General features: G+C 40.3%; 1 protein-coding gene across 5 annotated transcripts in view; it reads left to right on the plus strand.

Annotated features, from left to right (window-relative positions):
• The window catches only part of NYAP2 (neuronal tyrosine-phosphorylated phosphoinositide-3-kinase adaptor 2), a 130,409-nt gene that overhangs the window by 293 nt on the left and 105,121 nt on the right, over window positions 1-24,995 (plus strand). For 3 of the 5 annotated variants that reach the window (XM_027900469.1, XM_027900466.1, XM_027900470.1), the window contains exons 2-3: window positions 40-1,207; window positions 7,736-7,978. In XM_027900469.1, the coding sequence (XP_027756270.1) occupies window positions 7,773-7,978 (206 nt within the window). In that variant the 5' untranslated portion in view covers window positions 40-1,207; window positions 7,736-7,772. Of the gene's footprint in view, window positions 1-39; window positions 1,208-7,735; window positions 7,979-24,995 lie in introns of those variants that run through there. The other 2 variants (XM_027900468.1, XM_027900471.1) reach the window with 2 other exon arrangements.

Genomic DNA, 24,995 nt, shown 5'->3' on the forward strand with positions numbered 1-24,995 from the left:
GTGGCTGCTCATTTCCTTGAGCCATAACATGGGCTAAAGGTTAACTTAGCCAATCTCCGTGGAAGAACAATTTCTCTTTTTTTGGGGAAGGGAGAAGGAAGGGGAAAGGGCGTTGTTTCACAGTCTTTCCCACCTTAGAGACTCCATGTGATGTACAGTGCTGCTCATGCAGATTTTTCTTTTTTTTTTTTTTTTTGTTCCCCCCCACTGGATTATTTGCTAATCAGACTTCAGTGCAGTGGAGATAAGAGCGAGACTGTTGCCTAGCTCCCGATCCCGGAGCCAGGAGCACCGCCGCGGCCGCTGCCGCTCCGCCGTCCCGCCTCTCCATGGGCCCGGCGCGGCGGAGCTGTCCGAGGTGCTAGGATGATGCTGGCTGCGCGGGGGGTCAGGGCAGCCGGATTGCAGCAGGAGAGGAGCCCCACAGTCCTGCTGGCACCCGAAGGTAGGCTTGCTCTTTGTTCGAGGATTCCTGATTAATCAACAACAGCACCAGCGGAGCCAGGCAGCCGGAGAGAGCAAGCCTGCCTGGAGTCGCGGGGGAGAGAGAGAGAGAGACGATGCCACGAGCCAGACTGCTTCAGACCTTCCGTATTTGAGTGGCAATGAGCGAGAGAGCGCCTTTCCTTGCTGCAAGAAGCCATTTGGATAGGATATTTGCTGTTCCTTATATTCCTTCCTTTTTGTCTCCACAGAACATATTCAAATGAGGCACCTTAGAAATCTCTGTGTTAGTGCATATGATGGTGCTGTAATCGTCTGTGTTGTAAAGTGGGTAAAAATCATCCAGTTCCTTCTCTGCTGGACCTCAAAGCAGGGTGTTGTTTATACCCTCCCATTATCCATACCCTCTCTTCTCTGAATGTGGATTTAAAGAAGCAAGCACCTGTCTGTTCTTCCCACTGCATTTTTTTTTTTTTTATAAAAAAGCCAAACTTTCCATGCCATTTTAATCATATGTTAAGAAGATCTATAACATAACACATTGACTTGCAGTGATGTCGAATTCTACAATCCGGGCAATTCTGCCAGCAAGATTTAATGCACTTTAACTGAAGAAAAAAAACTGAGCCTAACTGAAAATCTGTTTCTTATGGTGCTGAAATATCCCTTCCGACTGCACTGAGATAACCACAGGAAAGGGCTTTTACAGGCAAAAGTCACCTTTGATTATTGCACTTAGTGGTCCCCGTGGACTTAGATTTTGGTATGTACGTGTTTTAATACAACCTATGAGCATGCTAATGAAGTATGGTGCTAATTAGAATAAAAAAAATGATATTACAAAATTAAGTAACGAATAGTCAGAATGCACAATGAGGTTGCATGTATTTTTAGAATGTATTAAGCTATTGCTAAACTAAAAGCTGAAGTCTATTTGACTGGTTTTGTGTACTTCACATGTTGATTGTGCTTGCAATAGAGAGGCTTTGCAGCTGAATTTTTTTTTTTGTTTCTAAAAAACCCTGTTAAATAATTAAAACCATTCTTTCGTATTTTCTGATGAATTAATTGAAATAATTTCCAACATCTCTGATAGTTACTTATCAGACCTGCTGTACCATTAATATTTTACAGCATATGAACATGATGCTGGTGGTAGTGAAGTCTCCATTTCATTTTCTCAAAGAGGAGGAAAAAATAAGTCCATCGGCAAGAAGCTTGTGACTTCTTTTGAGTTCAAATGCACTCCTGTTTGCACACAGAATGTGTGTGTATGTGTCTGTGTGTTGTGTAATTTTATTTTTTTTTGTTGTTTATAAGTCTTCTGCATCACGTTGGGAAGTAAAATGTCATAACTGCACTTAGGTGCTGGCCATTCTGAACCCGGGTTTGCAACTGTCCAATATCCATGTGGTTAGGAGGATGCCTTGTTTTCCTCAGGGTATAAAAGTAATAAAAGTGTTGCTGTATTGCAAAGTAAACAACAGCTTTTTATGTCCTGGAGTCATAGAGGAGTCATGGTAAGCAAAGACCTTTTCCTTTTCAAAAGACCCTTCGAGCCTTGGGGTATTTTTTTTTTTTTTTTTTTTTAGTTCTTAAAACTATAGAAAAACACAGCTTTTCCATGGGAGGGGTAGGACATCTGTAGAAATGGACTATTTCTTTAAATCCATGTGGTAGCATTCTCAATCTATTGAAGGAGACTCTTTTAACCTCTTGAAGTGAAGGGCTCAGCACTACTTAGCTTCAGTGATTTTGCCCAGGTGCTGGAGCTCGTGCTGTGCAGTATAATGAGGACCAGGTAAATAATCTGTCCCAGTCAAAATACAAAACGTATTTTGTACTTCTGATTGATGGTAGTGGTTCTTTGGTTCTTTTTCTTAAAATATGTGCATATATAGTTGTCAAATGACATACAATAGGAAACTTGGGGCCAGTTTCAGAAGGTCTCTCCTCTTTGATGTTAGAATTTAATGCATCACTGTGTGTGAAAACAGCAAAGCCATCTCATTGTTAGGAACGAGCAGGGGATGCAACTCTAAGAAGCGTGCCTTAGCAATTTGTATCATCACATTGAAGGGCTTGGGTGTTTCAAATCTCACTTGATATAAGGCACAGTTATGATAAGTTCTGCTAAGTAGCCTCTAGTATATTTTTACGTCACTAAATTTGTCTTGGTCGTAGTGAAAATATTTTTTTTTGTATTTCCAATACCATTAGGCCCTTATTAGTGCTGCTGTGATCAGCAGTTTGTGAAAACTGGATATGTCTGGCCTGTCTACTTTGCTCTTATTTTCTTGCAAGCAACTAGAATGCAACAGCTCAAACTCTAGGGTTGAATGGTTGATTAGCACCCTTGATTTGTGCAGAATCCTTCTAATATAGTGAATTTAGTGGAGGGAGTTGATAGGTAACGTGACAGCAGATGTGTTCTCAAAGAGAGGAAGCAGTATTTGGGAGGGAATCAGGCAGGACTGGAGAGGTGTGTAGTAGGTCTTGATAAATTAGATGTTGGATTCAGGACTCTGGGCAGCCCCCCCACTTGTTTTTCCAGGCTCTGTTCTCCTATGTTAAAATTTAAAAAAAAAAAAAGAAAAAAAAAATCCCTCTGCTTTGGAAGAAGGCAATCAGTGCCTTTGTCATTACTTCAAAAAGCTCCTTCAGTTTAATGTCAGCATTGCCAGTTTTCGGCGCAGCACAGCTGCAGCTTATGGCTGTCAAGCAAGCTGAAAAGCAGCTGATATTTTGGGGATCCTCATGTGAATAAGAGGGAGAATGGCATGTCTGAATCTTCACGTGTGTGGTGCTGCTTGGATACTGTGATATTGAGTCAATTGCTCCTCATATTCTGAAATCAATGTTTTTGCACACTGATCATATGAAAAGGAGGAGCTTTGTGGTTTGACCAAGAACGCTGTGTATTTGGCATCAGAGCAAATAGTTAAATTAGAAGTAGGGTATGCAACAGTGTTGTGAAACACAATGCATTATGCTCGCTTAGAAACTCTGTCTGAATCAATACAATCATCTTGAATTTAGTTATGTAAATATTTCTGAGTAAACCAGGAAGGGGACTGCTTGCCCTTGCCAGTAAGCCAGATGCACTGGCAGGGAAGGAAAAAAATAATCTTTCTTGCTTTATTCCTCCCATGCTGACAGCTGAAAGCACGAGCCAGGCCAGTGTGACCTGCTCTGGGCTCCCTCTGATGTGGGGGTGCCTGGAGGGGCAGGTGTCGGTGAGAATGATGGGGTGTGATTGTGATTTTTTTTCCTCAGTGAGATTTCACACCGTGTTAGCTTGACCTTTAACAAGCGAAGTGAACGTGATGGAGAACTACTTCTTTGTCTCCTTGTGCTCAGGTGAATTTTCAGAGATGTTCATATTCAGTGAGCACTCAGAACCGAGTTCTTCCAAACAATTTTTGTTGACTTCGTAGCATGTTGACTGCAACAGCTGAATTCCGGTGCTCTCCCTCTGCCCTGCTGTCTCCTTTTGTTCCTTCACAATGAGGAGGGGAAAAAGAAAGGAGTGTCTAAACACTTTTTCAAATGGTGCAACTCCCAGGTAGAATTTTCCAGGGCTGATTGATTTCAAAAAAACAAAATGCACTGAAAGCAATTTGATTGCAAATACTTAGGTGACTCTGTGTGGCACGTGTCACTGGCTAACAAAGTCCCTGACCACAGTGTGAATGTCAGGGGCACCAGAATGCTGGTGCCTCACCTACAGCTTGCATTACTTATTTAAGAACTTGCATTTGCATAGTTTTAATCAAATATAAATGTACTCAAACACAACACTCGCCTATGCTTGTATCTGCCCTGGCAGATGGTGAGGAATTGCTCACTGCCTGAGTTTACCAGTCAGCAGAACCTTTGATCAAAGGTTGATGAGTGCTGCCTGCCATTTTCCAAGGAGGGGGACAGGCAGGCACTGCCTGGGACTCCGTGGGCCACGTGTATTGGTTGCAGCCTATTGCGATTGTTATGCACATTTATTAGGGTAACGTGGCATTAATAGCTGTAAATAAAATTGGTCCTAGTGTGCCTCCCAAGGAATACCAATACTGTAAAAATGTTTACAGTAATTAGTGAAGCTTTTTGCACCAGCTGTTTGCATTTTTAATCCCTAGGTACAGCATGCACAACTGTAAGCTATTGGTAAATGGGGTGAGGCTGTAAAATAGCATGCATGCAGGAGGTACATGGGGTTTGTTCCAGAAAGTGCTTGCTGCTTGCACCGAGGCTTTTTGGAGTTGGTGCCATACATGCGGGTTTAAGGTTCTGAAATGTGTGTGTTCCCCAGCAACCTCCAGGAAGCACCCCAAATTGAATTGGATGTTATGAGCATGCAAAAATCACAGTCATGGGAGGAGCTCAATAGCTACATTTGCTCAGTACTGTTGCAGGATTGGACCTCTGTTAGGACAAAGAATATATCTTGGTCTAGCTATTAAACAGGGTCTAAGTTTTGTCATTCTGCATGAGTTTAGTAATAGGAAACATCAGCAATAAACTAGCATATAAAGAATCTAATCAGTGCATGCAGCAGAATAAAAGCTTTTTATTTCAATCTTTTTGCAACTGGAATGACTTCATCTTCCTGTTCAAAAAATAAACATCATAATAAAAGGAGATTCAGTATATCCTTAGTGCCAGCTCATTTTTGACTTCCAAAGTGAAAGGAAAACAATGAGGGAGAAATATGTAGTATTGTTGCCACAAAAGAGATTGTGAAGCAGATGAAGTTCTATGTGTTGGGGAAAAATGAATCAGAACTACATTTATTGAAAGCCTGTTGAAGTTACCTTCAGTAAAAAAAATTCTGCTGTATTTCAGGAGTAAAATCTGGTCACTGGAGAAATCAATGGCAATATTGCCATTTTCACTAGAGTGAGGTTTCTCTGTTGTGCAGGTTTATTTCAATTTAATTGAACATATGCAAAAACTAGGCTTGACTAGAAGTCCGAAATGGAAAATCCGGTACAATAGGCATCTCTTGGGAAATGGCCTGGACTTTAACCATCAAAGAGCAGGTATCATTTAAGGAGTTCAGAGACAGTGGAGTTAGAGCTGTCTATGCTGTTAGCATTGGCTTTAATCAGGCAGGTTTCATGCTGTAGAGACAACACTTCCAGGAAGGGGCTTTGGTAACTGGACTTACTTTTTTTTTTAATCAGCAAGGTTAGGAATAGGCCTAAAACAATGTCTGCTGCAGCACCAGTAACACCGGTAGAGTCTGTGTAGCTCATTGTCAGCGTTCCAATTCACTCCTTTGCAGATAGTGTGCCACTTTTGGTGAATACATGGAATGGCTGAATGCCTATTCCAACCCAGTGGAGTTCTAGTCTGTTCCAAGCTGTGTGAAATGCCAGACATGCACATTGGGCTGCGCTGAGACCTCCTTCACTGGTTTTACCCTGCAGGGATTAGTAGGAGATGTTTATACCCATGCCTGAAAATGTTTAAAGATCACTTCAGTGACCCTGAACATCAGCCTTATGCTCGTGTTCAGGTTTAGTTGATAGAAAAGGTTGTCTGGGAGGCAGAAGAGGTAATAGGAGCAGACCCTTTGCATTCCCTGGATCTTCATCATTTTAACAGTCATGTCACCATTGTATAGAGGTAATTTTGATATACAGACATGGAAAACAAGGGAAAATTATTAGTGTGCTTTTAAGGTATTAACTGCCTGAAATCAGCTGCTTGTTGCCATTGTCACTTCAAGTAATCAAAAATGGGGGAAAAGCATTTAGGAGTGGAAAACCATTTTTCGGGTTTTTTTCATCCCTTGCATTCCCCTGGTCAGGCTGTGCCTAACAGCCCAGAGTAGATTGCTGGAATCCTTAAGAGCATTTTATTTATTTATTTAGAAACAGCTCCTATCCAGATCAGAATCCTACTTGTTCAGGTATGTGATAAAGATTAGAAAATGGCATTATATTAAGAAATAGGGGAAAGATATTTGTAGCTAATTACACAGGAACCCTGTCCCTAAAAATCTGTGTGCAGACAGGATTCTCATTGCCTATTCAATAAGATCACTTCTGGCTGTGGTGCTGGCAAGGTTTCTGGGGCTGGTTCCGAGAAGTCACACAATCCTCCTTCGGGGAAGGCAGGAATGCTCTAGGAGTGAATAAGCAAACGTGCCTTGGGGAGCTGAGTTCAGCTGCCAGCTCTACCTGTGGGTTGCTCGGTCCCTCCTACAGCAACTCCCTGGTTGTAAGATGAGGACCCCATACAATACAGCCCAAGGTTGTCTTGCCTCTGGACCTTGCAGTACTCAGTGTTTAAAATAAGGTGACACAACTCTATTTTTTTAATAAAGTTCTATTTTACTTATTAAATAAGTAGTTAATCCAATGCATAGATTTTAGACAGAGAGAGCATATCTCTTGAAATTCTACCTTGCCTTTAGTCTCCTGTAGTGTTTACTGGTGTCAATACACCAGAGCTCTTGCAATTCCCAGGATGTCTGTTGATGGGTGGAAAACATTTGGGGCCTTTCTGAGAGCTTTTAGGCTGCCTGCCATGCAGCCTAGGGATCCAAGTGTGTTAGCTCCATGCTGCTTAGCTGGAGGTGCTGTGAATCGAAGTGCTGTCACACCTGTGTGAGAAATATGCAAGTCTGGGGAATTTCAAGGCTTTGGAGTTTTGAAGGACCCATCTCAGCTGGGATTTCTTGTCCAAGCTAACAAACTGTTGGGCAGCAGATGATAAGGGTTTATGGGCTCATATCTACATTACTGAGAAATACAGGGAACTATTTCCCAATATTTCTTTCTAGATTTTGTACCTGATGAAATTTTTTTTGAAGAAAGGTTTTTTTGTTTCAGAATAGTCAACAGTATTTTTCACCTGAACTTTGGAATGTCCTGAAGAATAGGAATTTTGTCTGGTAATCTGCTCTGGTGCAGCCTTATCTAAACTGTAAAAAGGACCTGTTGTCCTGTGATGAAAGCCTTCTCAGTCTAATTCAAACAGATTCAGTGTCAATGCAACTGATGGGTATTACAAAAAGGGAGAGGATGGGAGGAAACTTTTTTGCGATTTACAGGGTGTAACTGGATGGATCTGCATCCCCTGGAATAAGAGACTCTTGGTTTTGTCTCCTCTTGTCTTGAGTAATGTTCTGTGTTCTGAATTGCTTTGTTTATTATCCTTTAAACAGGAGAAAGTCTGAAAAATTGTCTCTTATGAAGATGTTAATTACAACTGACACAATCTCGCTGTCATAAACTATAAGCTATTTTCCTACTGATTAAGGTATTATGTGTTTTTCAACCTGCAGGAAACGTTGCTTTCCTTTGTTCATTATCTCCTGCAAGATGATGAGTTCTAATCAGGAGGAGGTCACTTTGGGCGCTTTTCTCCAGTATATTGAAGATATGGGGATGAAGGCCTATGATGGCTTGGTTATACAGAATGCATCAGACATTGCTCGAGAGAATGATCGCATGAGGAATGAAACAAACCTGGCTTACTTGAAAGAAAAGAGTGAAAAACGTCGAAAACAAGAAGAAGCAATAAAACGGTAAATATTTTGATGAAGAGATGAGTGGTCTGGCAGAGTGAATGAAAAGTGAGGGGCTCTGTCCCAGATGTGGAAAATATGTGTAGACCAGTTGATTTCTGAGCAGCTTGCTGGTAAAAGCAGGGCAGACCGCTGGCCTACGTCAGGCTTCTAACTGCACGTGTTTTACCTGCAGATGTGATGGTGAATGGTTCTTCCTCCCTCCCTCCCTCCCTCCCTCTTCCCATCTGAACATATTCAGTTTGAGTTTGTGTAGCATCTTTTGAACATGTGTGATTTATAACAAAAAGTTTGGGTCTCTGGAATAAGAGGTGCAGATCTAGTGAAAAATAGGTTGTCATCCTCTCAGTGATTTTTAGATGCCGAGTTTGTACTTTGTGCAGAGGTATGTGTGTGTGTGAGCAAGACAAGGAGAGCCTCACAGGTCACAGTAAACTCTCCTTGAGCTGATGTTTTAAACCTGGCAAATTTTCAAAGCTTTCTAACAACTATCTGAGGTTTTGCAACAACAACAACAACAAAAAAAATCTATTATTTGTGATTTCCTTTCCGTTCTGCGAGCTCTGAAGTCAGTAACAATCTCGCAATCATTTAAAGGAAAATGGATCAAGCCCCTGATGGGCAGAACCAAATAATGGCTCTTCTTGAACAATTCAATTGATTTTAATTGACAGTTAATGAGAGGAGCACTTGCCTGACCTGGCTTCTTGTGCCAATGGATATCAGTGAAATCGCTGCAGCCTCTTGGAGAAGAAAAGAAGGTTGAATGGAATATATATATAAATATTTATTACATATACATTTGCATTATTAAAAACAAGGGTTTTCTTGAGATGAGGCTAAAATTATGTAATACAGGTAAACCATCCATCCATGTTTAACTTTTATTTGCAAATGAATGGCTTGAGCACAAACTGATAGGAGATCCTTTGCATTTTTTCCCCCAGCATGAGTCTTCTGTATTTCAGTTTAAGTGATTAAATTTTATGCTATGTCTTGGGTACTGTACATCCAGGTATAACAAACATGCTGTGCTGTGAACATTCAAGCAATGCCTCAGTAGTCTGATTATTTTGATGGAATATTAAAAAGAGCAGCACATACAGCTGGACAGAGGAGGGAGATAAAGGAATGTAAAGCAAAAATATGGCTGCGTTATGTTCCAGGAAGTGGAGGTTTTTAGGTTGTTAGCAATTTGGTTGGAGTGATAAGAGTGATGTAAATTTAAGGTGAATACAGCGAATTAGGCTGTACTCTGGCTAACCTGGTTATATGTGTGACCATAAAGGCCACTAAGTACCAGAACAGATTTTTTTTTTTTTTTTTTAATAAAGAAGTTTCTTGGGACATGAGAGAGTAAGTTGTAGGCTGACCTGGTTCTTTGTAGTCTTCTGGCTAAGCTTCTCTACCTAACTTGAATGGTGGTAACAGTATTTCCTACATTGTGGTTTGTTTGTGTGGTTTTGTTTATTGATCCTGGCAAAGCGATTTGATGAAGAGCCCTGGATAAATACAGATGATTTAGGGCTGAGCCAAACCATGAAATTCTTGCTCATGCTGAACTGATATCACTGAGGACAGAGTTCTGACCCTCAGTTACAGAGCCAGAAGACAGAAGGAATAGGATCAGCAGTAGTGGGACCAGAAGCAGTGGGTTTACTAGATGAACAGCATTTGTCTGTGTGTGGATTGGAGGCATCAACATTTCCTGAATTTTGGGCTCTTCTGTGGGAAATTGTGTTTGCAGTGGTCCCCCCAATCCCTCTCCACCTGTATTATCTCAGTAACGTTGAGGGGGTAAACAACATCTGTCTGAGGAAAAGGAGTAGGGAAAACACCTTAGGAGATCTCGAAAAACATTCTCTTCAGGTCTTTTTCTCTGTCTTTTTCTAATGGAAACTTGTAGAAGTAAAAAATAAAAATAGATACTTGTGATCCTTGGTTAGAAAGACTAAAAGCAATGGCAGACCAAGGGAGAACATCTGATTTGTCTAAAGGAACGGTGGTGATGTCTGAAGTCACTTAGGCTGATTGCAATTGAGTCTGTTCCCTGTAGTAACCTCCAGAGATTCACCCAAGACCATGTTGTCTATTGAAACATAGCAGACAGGAAAGGTGAAGTAGGATTATTGATTTCTTCTTTGTTCTGTTCTATATTCCTTAAGTCTTTACCTTATCTTGATGGATATTTATATTATCCCTAATTCCTGATGCTGTGGCCTAGATAGAAAGTGGTGCACATGTGCAGTGATAACAGTGCTGCCAGTCTGGAGAGTACCAACAGCTGAAAAAAATCTCCTTAGCAACAAGGGAGTCATCCCCTGTGATTAACTGCAGGTAGATTTTTGAGCAGGAGCAGGGGTTCCCACAAACACTCTTCTTTGGCATGTGGGAATGAAAATAAAGCAGTTGGTACCAAGGACTTATAGCTGAAAATTACCTGATAGTCCAATTGACTTGTTTTAGAAGCTAGTTTATAATTTTTGTGCTATTTTAGTGTTCAGATGGTCTCTCTTAGAAGAAGGCTGGTTGTGTATATTAATAACTTAATAATGAGTAATGTATTTGCTAATAAAGTGGTGGTGTTCATCCACAACACTATTTGGAAGCAGCTGTTATTTACCTAAATCATCTCGTAACTATGCTGAATGACTTAAGTTCATTGAAATGCATTAGTCTGAGCAGTTTGGAAACAAGATCTGAAAAATGACCTAGGGGGAGGAAAAAAGAGGTTTTATTGCACATTTTGCCTTCCAAAGGATACATTGTGTTGTCTTTCCTCAGTAGCACTGATGTACCTTCAGTGTGACTGCTGTCTCATCGTGTGTGGCTCTGATAGTTTAATTGTGGGGAAAAATGTATGGATCTATTTGCAGGAGATAAACACAGTGTATTGGATTTGGGGAAAAAAAAAAAAAAAGGCAACTAGTCTTTGTCTGATCTTGCTGGGCTGAGTCAGCTGATCTGATCTGAATTTCTGACCTAATTTTACTACGGTACTTAGCGATCATGCGGAGAAAATAAGGTTAATGTGCTGATTAGCAGCTGAGAGTAAGCCACAACAAATGAATATATATATTACCTAACGTTTAGACCTTCTTCTTCCATCTTTTATTTGTCTGGTCGCATTACATGACCACGTCTATTCAGGCAGCTGTGTCCAGACCAAGAGAACCTGCTGGCACATTTCCCACAGAGCCTATAAATTGCAAATAAAGTTATGGAGCAGTATCATTTTCACTGGCAATAAAGTTGCAGTTCTGTGACATGTACATTTGCCATGATACAGTATCTGCCTTAGGCAGCATTTCTGGGAACAGAAGGTAGATTTGCCTCAGCTATTTTGGGTGCCAGGAAAAAGGTGAGTATTGGGAGTTTATATAGGGCATCTGTTAGGATGAGCAGTTGCTTTCTGAGTCAACCATAATTGAAATACATATATTTAGGTCCTTTATTATACATTGTTTTGTGTGGATATTTCACCAATGCTTTTCTTAATTGCACAAATACAAAATCTTGTAAGGAACAAATAATGAATGAAGGCTCAGACAAGTTGCATTAATAGGTATGCTTGTAAGATATGTATGCTTTTAAATTTCTGGGTTCCATTTTTTAGGCATAATTTGAGCTACTGTTTCTGTCAGGGAAGTTGTGGTTTTGATTTGTATCCCTGTGAAGATGTGACTGCTCTGGTGTAAAGCTGGTGTTGTCAGCGGGCATGAATTTCTACCTGCCAAATCCTGGACTTAGTCATCAAAATATTTACTTCTGCTGGTTTCCTTTACTTGTAGCTCATTCCCAGGACCTAAATGGCTCTGTGAAAAACCTTGTTTCTGCTTGTTGAGGGAAGTATCCAGGCAGATGCTGTCAATAGGAGGAGCTTTTAGGAGCACTGCTCTGTGCTAAAGCAAACAGAAATGGGCCAGCCAGCCAGTGGCAGAGTTAAGCTCTTGTAGAAAAGAAGGAATTGTAATGAACAGCTGTCATCCTAACCTCTCCTTTCTTTGGCAAATCAAGTATTGAAGACTAACTCATCAGCAAAAGTAAGATCATATTTTTTCTCTTGTCTTTTTTTTTCTTTTGAAAGTTGTGAAAATAATTCAATTCAGGTATTATGTCTTCAGTTTTCTGTAGTTCCTATCCTTAGTTTCCTTCATGAACAAGATGAAAATTGTGTCCTTCAGCTAAAAGTTGTGTTATCAAGCGTGGGTGACAGCAAGCAAATATAAAAATATTTCTGTGCATGGGATTATTCACTGCCAAAAGCTCTGTTCGGCTGAGAAAATGTGGGTAATATTAGACTTACGTGGACATGCTGAAGTGTTTCTACCAAAAGATTCTACCAGATTAAAAGAATAACCTAAGGAAAATAATTTCATCATAAACTTAATGTTTTTTGTAATTTCTTGATATCAGAACAATACTGTAGGTGAAAGATTTCTGAAAGCACTATTTGTTCTAGCTGAAAGTCTGTGTAGTAAATGACACATTTCTAAGTTTTCCGGAATAAATACTCAGGTTTGCTAGATTACAAAATACTTATAGCCTGACCTCAAGAAAAAGGTGAAGGAAGTGCCATAGATATTTTGGGTCATGGTGAGAGCCTTGACTGGAATACTGCAAACACATTATTGAGATGTTATACGTTACAGGCTTGTTAACCTATTGTTATTGTCTTGGTGTGTTGGTTTAGGGTTTTGTTTCTTTCTGTGTGGTTTTGTTTGGTTTTGTTTGTTTTTATTTGTTTCTGTTTTTAATTAAAATCTGAGTTCACTCAGTGAACGTGATTTTTAGATATGAGGTCAGTGGTACACGCTCCTTTAATCAAAGGGTTTGTGTTATGAGGAAGCTTAACTGGGGCACTGGTTGTTTTCTTTATCTTCCTCCTGGACATGTTGCATGCTCACTTCATCCTAGATTAAGTTATTGCTCTGATACCACCATTACAGTGGAAGTGGCTGATAAAGCGTGATAGAGACTAATTTTACTACGATTTCAAAACCTTTTTCTCACAAAAATATCATAGGGTGTCTTTTGAGGTTGGTTTGATGTAGAAAGCGTAGCATTGATAGCTTTTTATTCATCAGGAGTAAGTAAAATGGTTGTGCAGTCAGTGACCTCCAAATGTATTTTTGTTGCATTTATAAGTAAACAGATGTGATGATCTAGCCAACAAATCCTCCCTTCCAAATGCTCATATCCATATGGCTGCCTGTATTATTGCCACAAAAAATAAACAACAGATACAATGCATACTATATTATATTGCTGTTGCTGTTATTCTGAGAAGTTTTATTTTAGAACAGTCATGCGACTAATGTCATTTAAAATTGACCATACAGGCTTTGTAATTCAGAGTACCAAGGAAATAAAGCAGAAATCATTATCAGATTGCCAATTAAATCCTGATGTTATTTTCAATAACTCTCCCCAGATTTTAGGGCTTCTGCCTACAACTTTTTCTTGCTTTCGGGGAAGTTACATGACCTCCTCTCCTTCATTGTTCCACAGATTGCTCAGACCTGTGCTGGCCCACTATGCAGGTGGGTGCATTTTTGCTCAGGATTCATTTTGCTACATTTAAAAGCATGTTAGAAGTGTGGGGTCCTAGAAAGTCCAGAAGACTTCTAAAGGGGTTGGAGCCCCTTTTTTTCTTCTTCTTAAAATCCAGTTGAAGTGGCTCTGGGCTCCAGGTGTTCATGGGCTGTCTGACCACCTGTGTCAATGAGCGAGCTGGCCTCGCTCCAGTTCCATTTGGGCGTGTGTTCCCATACAACCCTCAGGCTGGTGCCACCCCAGCACTCTGAGTCATCCTGGAGGAGTTGTGTTGTACCTCCTGAAGGCAGTCCTTGGCATGCTGTTGCTGGAAGATGCTGGGGGGGGGTGTATGGATCTTAAAGTCCAGCTTGCAGTCATTTGTTCCTGTTCCGCTTTTATTTCTAGTCTTTTTTTTTTCTCCTCACTATTTCTTGATTACTCTTTAACTATAGGATGTGTGATTCTAACTTCTCCCTGGTAGTTAAAATTATCCAGCGTTGCCTCTAACCCAGAAGTCCCTCTTAGCAAGAGAGATGCTTTTAGAGCTGTGAAAATGCAGATATTTTGCATGATCCTGTAGAGTTCTGGTGGTGCCACTATTTCTAGTCTTTTGCATTTGTTTGGAAAATGTCTTCAAGTGTATTATGAAATTGCATAGAGTAGAGTAGAATTGAATCAAAATTGTTGTTATGAAGACTGGATTAAAAATAAGGAAGACTTTTCAATCATACTCAGATCGAGTCTTTGCAACTAATCTAGGATGGACTTCATTAATGGAGAAGTACATCCAGTAATACACTCAGCACAATTCATATGCAAATTAAAAGCATTGATCTGTTCTGGTTCAGGGCTTCCAATAACCAAAAAGTACTCTGTGCTGAAGTTTGCTGACACCTGACAAATGTTGTAATTGCCTGGGACCCGAATTTGGCATTCATGTTACAACCTGAAGGACGGATATTTGTACAGAAAACATGCAGAAAGAAGTCTCATAAGCTATTAGTAGCAAAACTGCAGCTAGTCACGGTCCTAGACATGCACACATGCATATTCACATGCACTTTGTAAATTCTGCCAGAACTCTCTATATAATAAACGCTGGCAACATGCAGCCCCAGTCTGAGAACGCAGCAGAACTGATGCTCTGTGCTAGCATTAGAATAATAAGAGCAAATCTCTCTGTACCTTCAGGAAAATCCATCATTTAACCATAGCTGTTCATAAAGTTGAAGAAAAAACAAACATTTTCTTTCAGCAAAACAGCTCAGTGCATTGCTCTTTTAAGGGCCATAAATCACAGCTGTATTTGGCTGGGTTTAATATTAATAACGATTGCTTTAAGCCTCATCCAGCTGGCAGGCGTCTGTGCCCTTTGCATGTTCTCCTCAGCACTGTTCTGACAGGCTATGTTGTGCTTCAAGTTATTTATTTATTTATTCCTAGTACTCCATAGGAAAACATAATATGGTACTTGATTATTTAATTGGGATGTTAATTTTCTTAGCCTAAAATAGGAAGTCTGCTCTTGGGTATGCCCCTGAAAAAAAAAAGAAGAATGTCACACTACTTCTGCAACAGAAGCATCTGGTGAAGGGCATTTTGTGTTGAGTTATGCTAGACCAGTGGCTAAAATTTGTATGAAAAAAACAATGTGTATGTGCACTGCTTAGATTTTTGTGCAATTGGATTAAAATGGGAGTAAGGAGAGATTAGAGAAGAAATGGATTGCAGAGACATCATTAGCTGAGGGGTTTATAGTTAATTTGAAACTCCTTTTATTTTTCCTTCTGGCTTTCTGCTTTAATTTGAATTGTGACCGTGAAGCGCAGTCAGTTTAAAAACACATAAAAATAAACAAGCACACCGCAAAAACCAACCAAACAAAGAAAGCCCATCACGTGGAGCGTGTGCTGAGCTCAGGGCCTTCACCAGCAGCACAGAGCCAGCAGGCATCTCCTGTGCGGCAGCCGTGGTGGATCCGGCGTGGGTGGGCACAGCTCGGCCCTCGGGAGAGCCCTGCTGGGCCGGGGGCGGATGCTGCGGCTCCCCTTGCGAGCTGCTGCGAGCCTGTGAATGAGCAGAGGGAGCTGCTGTGGTCCCACAGAAGGCAGTCATAAGTGGAATTGTGTTTTTTTATTTCACTTCTTATTGCACAGTACCCAAGGACCCCGAATGGAAATTAGATTCCTCTGAAACGCTAACCCGGTGCACGCTGAGCAGAGGCAGCTCACAGTGTGAGCTGAAATTGTACCCAACAGGTGACTAAAGGGACAGCTGAAGAGTTAGGGGACTGCTCATTTCCTTCCCTATATTAGTAGAGCAAAGAATAAATTGAAGTGTATCCCCAGTGTTTGTGATGAATTACATCCATCAGTGCTCTCTGAAAGCTGGAGAGAAACAAACACTGCCAACAGACCGGGGCAGATGCTTCTGGAATGTGTCAAGACTGAGGAGACCACAGCCATCTGAAACCCACAGAAATATTCCTGCCAACAAGCGTGTTTCTTGACAAAATGCTAACACTTTAAAAGATCAAAAATGAGAGTAACTGCAGGGTTTTCCATAAATTAATAAGATTTACCTGGGTTTAATCCATTTCTCCTTTTGGTGGATTACATAGGGCGTATCTCACCAGTAGATCCTCTGCGAGCTGAGGGCACTTTAGTTATTGAGATCACATGTTGGAGCCATTAAGTGAATTGCTTTTTACAGCCTTTCCCTGAATGCTGGGGCAAATGTCGTATTTCATACCCTTAGCTAATTTTATGCTGTAATTTAATTTCTGAAACATACTTTTAATTGAATCTATAAAGACAAAAGGAAACTGCTGAGTCCTTTAGTATTGCAAAAAGAGATTGTTTAAAACTGTAGCCCATCCAGAGAATAATCTTCTATAATTAAACTCAGAGTTTGTTTTACTTCTCTGCGTGCAGCTACAGAGAAGCCAATTCCTAATGCCTGCAGAAAGCTCAGGGCTGAAAGAGAGGTGTTGGGAAAAGTGATTTATCTTATGCTCAGCTTTGTAACTCTGACATGAGACAGTCCTGCAGCCCTCCACAATATACATCTCTGAATAAGTAAACAGAGGCTAATTAAAAAATTAGCCTGCTAACACCAAAATCACGTTAGTAAGAGCTCTGAATAATGAACTCATTTTTCTAATTTTTTTGTTAATGAGATGAACTTGAGAGAGAGATCAAAAATTTTATCATAAACAAAACTGAGTATTGCAACAAAATCAGTTATTTGCATCTAGAGACTGCATCTGATATTTTAGTGGTTAGATTCTGATATTTGTCTTCCACAGGCAGATGGATTCAAGGTAGTTTCAGAAAAAAAATCCATATAATCTGTTACGTAATTTTGTTTTGGGAGAAACGTCTTGATTGGGTCAGCAGGAATGCAGGTCTTGAATTTTCATCCGATTAAAAATAATAGCAATCAATGCTAAATGCTGCCCACTAATGGAGAGGAAATCCTGGACCATCACTTTGTATTTTAGTATTCTGATTCCTTTAAATCAGCAAGAGATTTACAGTGGAGATTTTCCCTTTTGTTGCTACTGTAGAAAAACCTGTGGGTACGTATTAGAGGTGAGACGTGTTTTGGGACATGAGGAATGTGAATAAGAAGCATAAGGTTAAAAAAGAGAAGGATCTGAATTTAACCCATGGAGCTCTAGCAGAGTATCTTCTAATGAGGTGAAAGAACAAAGACAACATCTTGATCTTTACATGCTGGGAGAGCTCTGCACTTCAGATGCCCTGAGCTGGTAGCAATTACAGGTGTGAATGGTGCTGTAGATTTCAAGAGCAACCCCATGTAAATGATGGGCAGAGTTAGGAAGCCAGTGTAGGGGGGTGCAGGGAATCTATTTGGCTTCAATTAAAATCAAATTTTTATTTGGTTTTCTGGCTGGAAGGAAACAGAATCAATCATCTCTTTCAATACAGGTTATCCATTTTCAGGTGTTTTTACAAGCATGGAGACAAAGGGCTGACTTTTATTAAAAATTTCCATTACATTGAGGTCTGTCTGCTGTTACATATTTGCTCAGAGGCTTGAGCACTCACTCTTTATGGATAGGCTCCTTTTAAATTTTTGCTTAAAGGCTGTTCTCTATCTGAAATTATTTCAGGACTTCAAGATATCTTTTCTCTAGCAGCAGTAGCACACAGGAATACCCTCTGTATGTCTGCTAAACACTGAAGGCCAAGGTATGCCAGAAGTCTTTGGGCATTTCATATTAGATTCTGGCATCATAGGGAGGTTCCTGAAAGTGCAGAAACAACGTGTCTCACTGGAACTGACATCAGTCTGGTAAAACAGTCCTATGACTTCCCCTAGAGAGACAGAATCACCTCAATAAGCCTGGCTTTGGGTTGCAAGTAACTCCAGCTGTGTTCCATCACGGGTAAGGAATGGCAGCCCTTATGATGCAGGTCTTTATTAGCCTGCTGTATTAGCAAGCTGCTTAATTTTGGTACCAGATGTTCAGACTCCGATGATGAAACTCTACCTCAGTGTCAGCAACATCTTTCACAGGAACCTCCTGTATTGACTGTCAACCTGTGCATTACCACAGTAAAAAAGGTAATGACTGAATTTTAGAGTTGGTTTGATATGATTTTTGTTGTTTCACTGGAATATTCATCCCCTGTTCTTCTCTCTATCAGTTTGTAGAGTTTAGAGGGCTGAAGCACAAATACAGTATTCTTTGTATTACAGTGTAAAAGTATTCTGAAATTCATGAACTGCAGTTTATGCCAAAATGCAGCTGCTTTTGTAGCCTGAACCATTATCATTTGTGTTACTTGGCTATTGTTCTGAGATTAAAAGGTTTTAATGAGTATATCACAAATGCCATTTAAGAGATAATTTTAAATTGTTTCAGCTTTACATCTGAACTGTTAGGCAAAGCAAAGTGCAGCTTTTTTTTTTTTTCTTAGGAAATCGTATTCCTGCATTCTTCATCTGAATTCTGCTACATCTGTGATGAAGCGGATCAAGAACTGCATATGTACTTGCCATGGCAACCCCTGTATCACATGATGCACACACTAGTTCAGCCAAAGAGCTTCATGGCTTATTAAACAGGCACACACAGACCCAGACACACACCATTTGGCCATGTGACTGCTCTAGCCCGGGCAGCTTTTTAAAGGGAAACTGTGTTTTGAGCATCATCACGTTTTCACCAGCATTGTCTTGCCCGAGTTCCTTCCTCCCATCTTAGATGCTGTGTTGAGCTTTTTAAAAAATGGATGAAGGTTTATAAGGCTCTGCTCATAGGTTTTTTCCTTCTGTTTTAATTAGACATTAAGGGGCTCTTTGCAATTTGAGTGAGCTATGGTGAACATCCTGTTTTTCTGGGCACATTTTCTGCTCTCACCTCCTAGATTTCACTACGTTTCGGGAGAGGTAATGAGGACAGAGAAAAAAAAAAACCAAATCCAACCCTGGTCCATTCCATTATCAACAAAGCATTCCCCAAAACTACTTTGCTCTTTGCTGCTTTGTACACTTCCTCTTTGACCTGCTGATGACAATGATCTCTAACTCCTCACCCAACAAAATGTAGCCCGATAGAAGTTTTTCCTAACTTTGTTTAAAAGAAGTTATGTGTGGCACTTGATTAAGAAAACTGAAGGGCTCACACCCCAAAGGAATGAGCAGAAGTGTGCAAAGAGAAGTTAAGAGATGGGGTTGGAATGAGGCGTGTCTGACATTAATGTCCCTGAAGGGGAGGAGAACAGCACCAGTGCAGTCTTGCCCTGATTCCTTTGCTGTAGGGCAGGTGCAGTGTACACCACTGCCGGTGTCATCTCTGCTGACACTGTTCTTGAGGAGGAGCACCCTGTTGCACTCTGAAAGGAGCTGCTGAAGCACTGATTCTTTACTAAAACAGCATGCAGTGAACAGGAATCGCTTTTCCGTTCTCTTTGCCGCTCCTCTGTCAGGTACCTGATTAAAGCTGTACGGTTTTCTTTGTCCTCTAGTTCAGACCTGAGGTTTTTGTGGCAAACACTTCATTTGAGCCCAGCTACGTCACCAGGTGCCTGACTCAAATGAAGAACACTGTGCAACAAAACATTGTGAAATACTGTATTAGTCTTAATTAGTTATTGCCAAAAAACACTTGAAGTTACTCAAGCTCCTGTCTGCTGTGCAGATGTAATTTATCAAGTGTTATAGAAAGACCAACTCTTAAGTACACGTGCTGAAGTTAATAATTTTTGTGATTTATGACGTTGCTTTTGAACTTGAGGAAAATCTATTTTCAACGTTCAGTACCAGTCTGTCAGATTTTCCTCTTCATTTCCCAAGTAATCAGTCAAGGTGCAAATACTGATAATCAATGCTATTCAGTGAGAGACTGTTGGTTCCTTGTGTTCTGTTTAAAATGAGTTTATTGTTTGGTTACCATCCTGGGGAAGATCTATGGTAAAGGAGCAATAACCTGCTGTAGGAGTTCTTTTAGAGAGGTAGTTGTACCTAAATTGACCACTAAACAAAGAAGGAGTATTATTTGTGTTATTAGGGATACAGTGAGAAAGGTGCTCTCTTCTGAAGGGCGTGTCCATGCATCTCTGCCAGCAATTGTACAAGGATTTTAGTACAAAATCAACCTTTGAGTAAGGAAACATTTAAGATGGTATGCAACAAAACAATCTTTTGGCAGAATAAGGTGTTATAGGCTTTTATTGCATTTTAAGACTACTCATTTTTCAGTATCTTTAATTTGTTAGCGATACCTGCTCTGACATATTATTAAGAGGGAAAGAAAACTTAGAGATCATTTCTTTTCCAGTAAGGCACTGAACAAAGGCCCTGAAATGCAGTGAAGATTTTGACATGTGCTCCTAGCAGTCTGCTGTTGCTGTGTTGTGCTGCATCTGCAGAAGGGGCGTAGTGGCAGCGATATTTCCCCTTTTGTGAAACAGCTTTTTAGAATTCCTTCATTCCTACAAGCGGGATTGAATTTTCAAAAAAAAGATTACCACAATCTTTTTTTTTTTTTCTCTGAGAAATTGGCCCAAATCTCTTTTCTATTCCAAAATTTCAAATTTTGTTTATTCAGTTAATTAATGAGTTCTGCCATCTAAAGGTTTATGTTTAAGCCTCAGGTTTCTATACTGTTTGTTTGCAGTTATGGCAGTGGAAAAGGCTATTTCAGCTCGTGACAAAATATTTTGACTAGCCTCTTCCTACTTAGTCATTTGTTTGTCCTCAGTGTATGTTTATTGTGAATTGGCTTCCCAAGAGATTATAAACAAGATGGTAGCTGTCACTAGATGATCTTTGCTGTCATTTATTGGTGTGCTGATCCAGAAAGTTCTGTGTGAAGTGGATTTGTCAGATTGGGTCTAAAATCTGTGGAAATAATGTCATATACCAGAATACATCAGAAAAAAAAACCCCAATAACTTCACTGCAAGACATTTAGGGTTGCTAAGAGACAGAATGTAATTATCTGCCAATTTGTTTACCATTCCCAAACACTTGGAAGGGGGAGAGCTGTGGGCTGCCCTGAATTCTAAGCTATGTGCAAAATAAGCTGAATGCATTTTCTTGTCAAATGCAGTTTTAAGGGCATTTGGAAGTGACACGAGAACTCTGACCTGTATTTTTTTCTATGTGTAAATATCAGCTATTTTAATTTCCCTCTCACTCCCCTTAACTGATAACACAAAAAAATGTGAAAAAAATGAAATATGTTGCTATGTACAGATTTTCTAGTAAGAGAATTAGTGGCTGTGCTTGCCTGAAAATCATATATTCTTACTTTAACCGTAGCAGTGCTCGGTGGTCCTGTGTTGTGATTCCATTATTAATGTGTGCTGATGTTAATGTGAGGTAGACCACCATGAGTCACTCACTCATTTTGTGTTTCTTTTTCTAAAATGTTTTTGTGTTGTGCTTGCACTTTGAAATAAGTACTGCTATTTATTTTGGGTGCAAACTAGGTTTGTTCCACAATGAAGTTTAATTTTCTCTGTGTCACTGTGTCTGTTATGGGGACAGTATAAGATTTATGCCATCCTAAGCTCTTCTTTTGGTTGGTTTTAAAGGCGTGCATCTGGTAAATGAAGTACAGGCTGTAAACAGAAGGAGAAGTTTCTCTCCCCGTTTTCAGAAAGGGAACATCTTCCGTTGCTTTTTCTTTAATGGAAATAAATATTCAATTTTAGTGTGAAAACTCTAGCTTTGAAAATTGAAAACTCATCACAATACTAAAGGAACAAGCACTTCTGAGCAGCCTAATAGTAAGCTTAAGCTTGAATTCGTGTTCAGTCAGTATCTCTGACAATGCAGTGCTGAAATATGTCCCTACAGATGCATCACTGTTTTGTGGGACGTTGCTCTGCGAGGGTTAGGACACGTTGTCCTGGTACTTGACCTCTTCACCTTGCCACAGCAAGGGCTGTGAGTCTTCTGTTCACTGGAGTTCATTGGGACAGATGAAAGCAGATGTTTTTACCAAGCTTCAGCAAAGCCAAACTTCAGGTCAGTTCCTCAGAAAAATTGTCCCAGAACAACTTTATCTGGCAAGGTCTTTTTTTATCATTTTTTTGGAAGAGGCTAGTAGCCTCTCACCTCCTATCCAGCTCTTCAGGGAAGCACACTGGAGATCCAGGGAGACTGGATCAGTCCCCCAGTGTCACTGCAGCTCATTCTCTGATCCTTGTGGTTGCAAAAGGAGTCTTGGTATAGTTTCTGATGAGACACCTCTTTTGAGGTCTGTGTCAGCAGCACAGAGCTTACAGGCGCATTGGCCTGTGTCACAGGTGGTCATTCTTTTAACTTCAGCTGGTAGCAATCCAGCAGTAGAAGTCTGGATTGGGTAGGCAAAGCGTTAAATCCCAATTTTCCCCCCAGCACCTGCTGACTGCTCTGGAAAGCTGTGCCTTAGGCCACAGGAGCCCAGCAAGGGCTTTCTGGTGGTTGCTCCTCTTTCCTTTGGGGTGCCAGTGATCTGCTGTTGGCTCCCACGTGTAACACAGACCAAATGGCACGTTGCCTAAAGGGAAGGAGCTGAGTCTCTGCCAGTGAAGTCTGGGAGGGCAAAGCTTTGTCACTGGGTGATCTATTTTGACTTCACTGCGACTGCCCAATGCTGTGTCTGGCTGCAGAAAGCCCTGAGGATAAGGCCTGAGAATAAACCCCCATGAAGGGGTTTGCTACAGATACTTTATTTTGTTGCTGTGTGACAACTTTTTTCTACTTCACACTTAACATGTAGTCGGGAAAAAACAGGATCATTTAAATAATATTCCTTTACACATTTCAGCTTCTAGATGTACAATTGTCAAGATGAAAAAGAATTGAATCAGAAACTTTTCCCCCTCTTTGTACAGAATCCCTTTTTTTCTTTTTTTTTCTTTCATTTTTCAGAATTACTTTGGGGTGTTCTTTGAGAGCAAATTAAATGCACTGGCAAAAAAAAAAAAAAAGGCATAAAGTGAGGTTAGTTATTTTTAACATTTTTTGCCCATTTCATGGAAATAAGGGAAGGAAAAAGCTTTTTTCAGTCTATATCCTTAATGGCAAGGTCATCAGAACTGCATATTTATTGTAGACCTCATATTAAACTATAGACAGACTGATTTGGGGCAATCTCAGTGCTTTAGCAAACTTGAGCCTGGACTGCAAGGTCTAGACAAACTGATTGTTGCGTTGCCAGTTTTATGTGCCTGTTGAGCACTGTAGTTCTGCTGAGTGCAAGGTTTTACAGGACGCAGGAGTCACCTTCTGGTTTGTAAAGCTGGCGATCTTTTGGTTTTGCAAAACCTCAGCTGTGCTCATGAGCAGAAGGGGTTCAGATATAACCACTTTCAGACTTAATTTTGCACTATATCCAAATGTAAATGCTTCCACCGATGTGACCCAGGTGTTAAAGTTGTAACAGAAGGTACCTGGATAAGCAGGATTGCCTGAACGTTTACTGTGTGGCTGTAAGTAACTTTGAATTTGCAAAGGGATACCATCTCCATATGGTGCAGACCTACCAGAGCTTTTGGTTTAAAAGGCTGCAGTAGCCTTAGGATAGTTAGGATGAGTGGAACTTGTTCAGAAGGGTGAGCATGAAATGACAGCTTGAGAGAGAAATACCCTGCCTGCTCTTTTTCTCTCCTTCTCTGTGAAGTCAAAACATTGATCTTTTTTTCTGGTTTGAACTAAAACAGATTTCAGGTTGTTTGATTGAAAATGATTCTTTGCTTCCTCAGTGGTGGCTTCAGTTTGCAAGAATTTTCAGTTTCTCCCTTGTGTTTATGAGACCAGAGGATATAAAGATATCTAATCTTGCTGGTTTCCCACTGTGTTTTTAAAAACTTGTGATATTTATTAGAACCAGTCAAAGAGCAGCAGAAGTAATTTGATGAATAATTTGCTTGACAAGCAGTGGCAAAGTTCCTTAGATGATTCATCCTCTCCGCTTGCCTCACCTTTGGACTTGCTTTGTTTACACTGCTGTGCCCTCATTTGTTTCCTTGCAGTACTTTCTGCTGAAAGTGATGCAAATCACTTTTCCCAGTCCTTTTCATCTTTCTCTCTGTGTGTGTGCATAGGAAACAGTGAAACATATCCTAATGTGAGCATTTTTGAGCCTGTGGTGGCTGAGGCTTTCACAGCATGCACTTAGACCCTGCCCTGAGCCCACTCACCTGAACTTAGAAGGGGAACAGGAGATCCAGTTGTGCAAGCTGGAACAAATCTCTCTCATGGTTTTCCGAAGCATTCAGGAGCAAATTTAGCTTAATCTTCAAAGTAGCCAGTTTTCTCTCTTTGCAGTTTTTCGAACCTCATTGCATACATGATTAAATATTTAGTTTCCAGCCTAAAGCAAGTAGGCTTAGGGAGTAGAGTTCTCAGTCTCTGGCATTTTTTATTTTTAATTTTTAATTTTTATTTATCAAGGGTCTCAAAGCAACAGAAGGAGAGTTCTTCCCAACAAGGCGCAATCTGTGACCATTTTTCGTAAGATGGAATCTTCACTTATAACAGCTGTTTTGCTATTCTTTTAGGGCCTTTGTGCGTGTTCATGGAGGAAACTTTTAAGATGGTTTAGTGTTTATCCTCTTCCTTGCAGATTGATGCTTTTGGTATGTTTTTTTGTTGGTTTTTAATGGGAACGTGTGATGGGTCTGTGGTCAGATTATGCTGTAACCACACTAGAAAAAAAACCTGGCTGGTCAAAAATCTTTGCAGTTTTGTAATCATAATGAAGGCTTGTATGCCAGTTCTAATTGCTGCAAGTGAAGCATTTCCTGACCATTCTAATGGCACATCCTATTACCATAACTGTGTCTCAGCCATAGTAGCATACCTGTTGGTTTAGGATAGTAGTTATAAAGAAAAATAGAATTAAGCACTCCTCACTGCAGAAGACGTTAAATTTGCTTCCACTTTGATTTCATTGTATTTGTCTAGATGAGAAGCCAGAAATAGATTCCAACTGGATTCTGTTAATCAATAA

The sequence above is a fragment of the Empidonax traillii genome, unplaced genomic scaffold (genome assembly GCF_003031625.1).
Source record: "Empidonax traillii isolate 1590-97213 ecotype Southwest subspecies unplaced genomic scaffold, ASM303162v1 scaffold732:size314962, whole genome shotgun sequence".
In the NCBI taxonomy this organism is placed as follows: domain Eukaryota; kingdom Metazoa; phylum Chordata; class Aves; order Passeriformes; family Tyrannidae; genus Empidonax; species Empidonax traillii.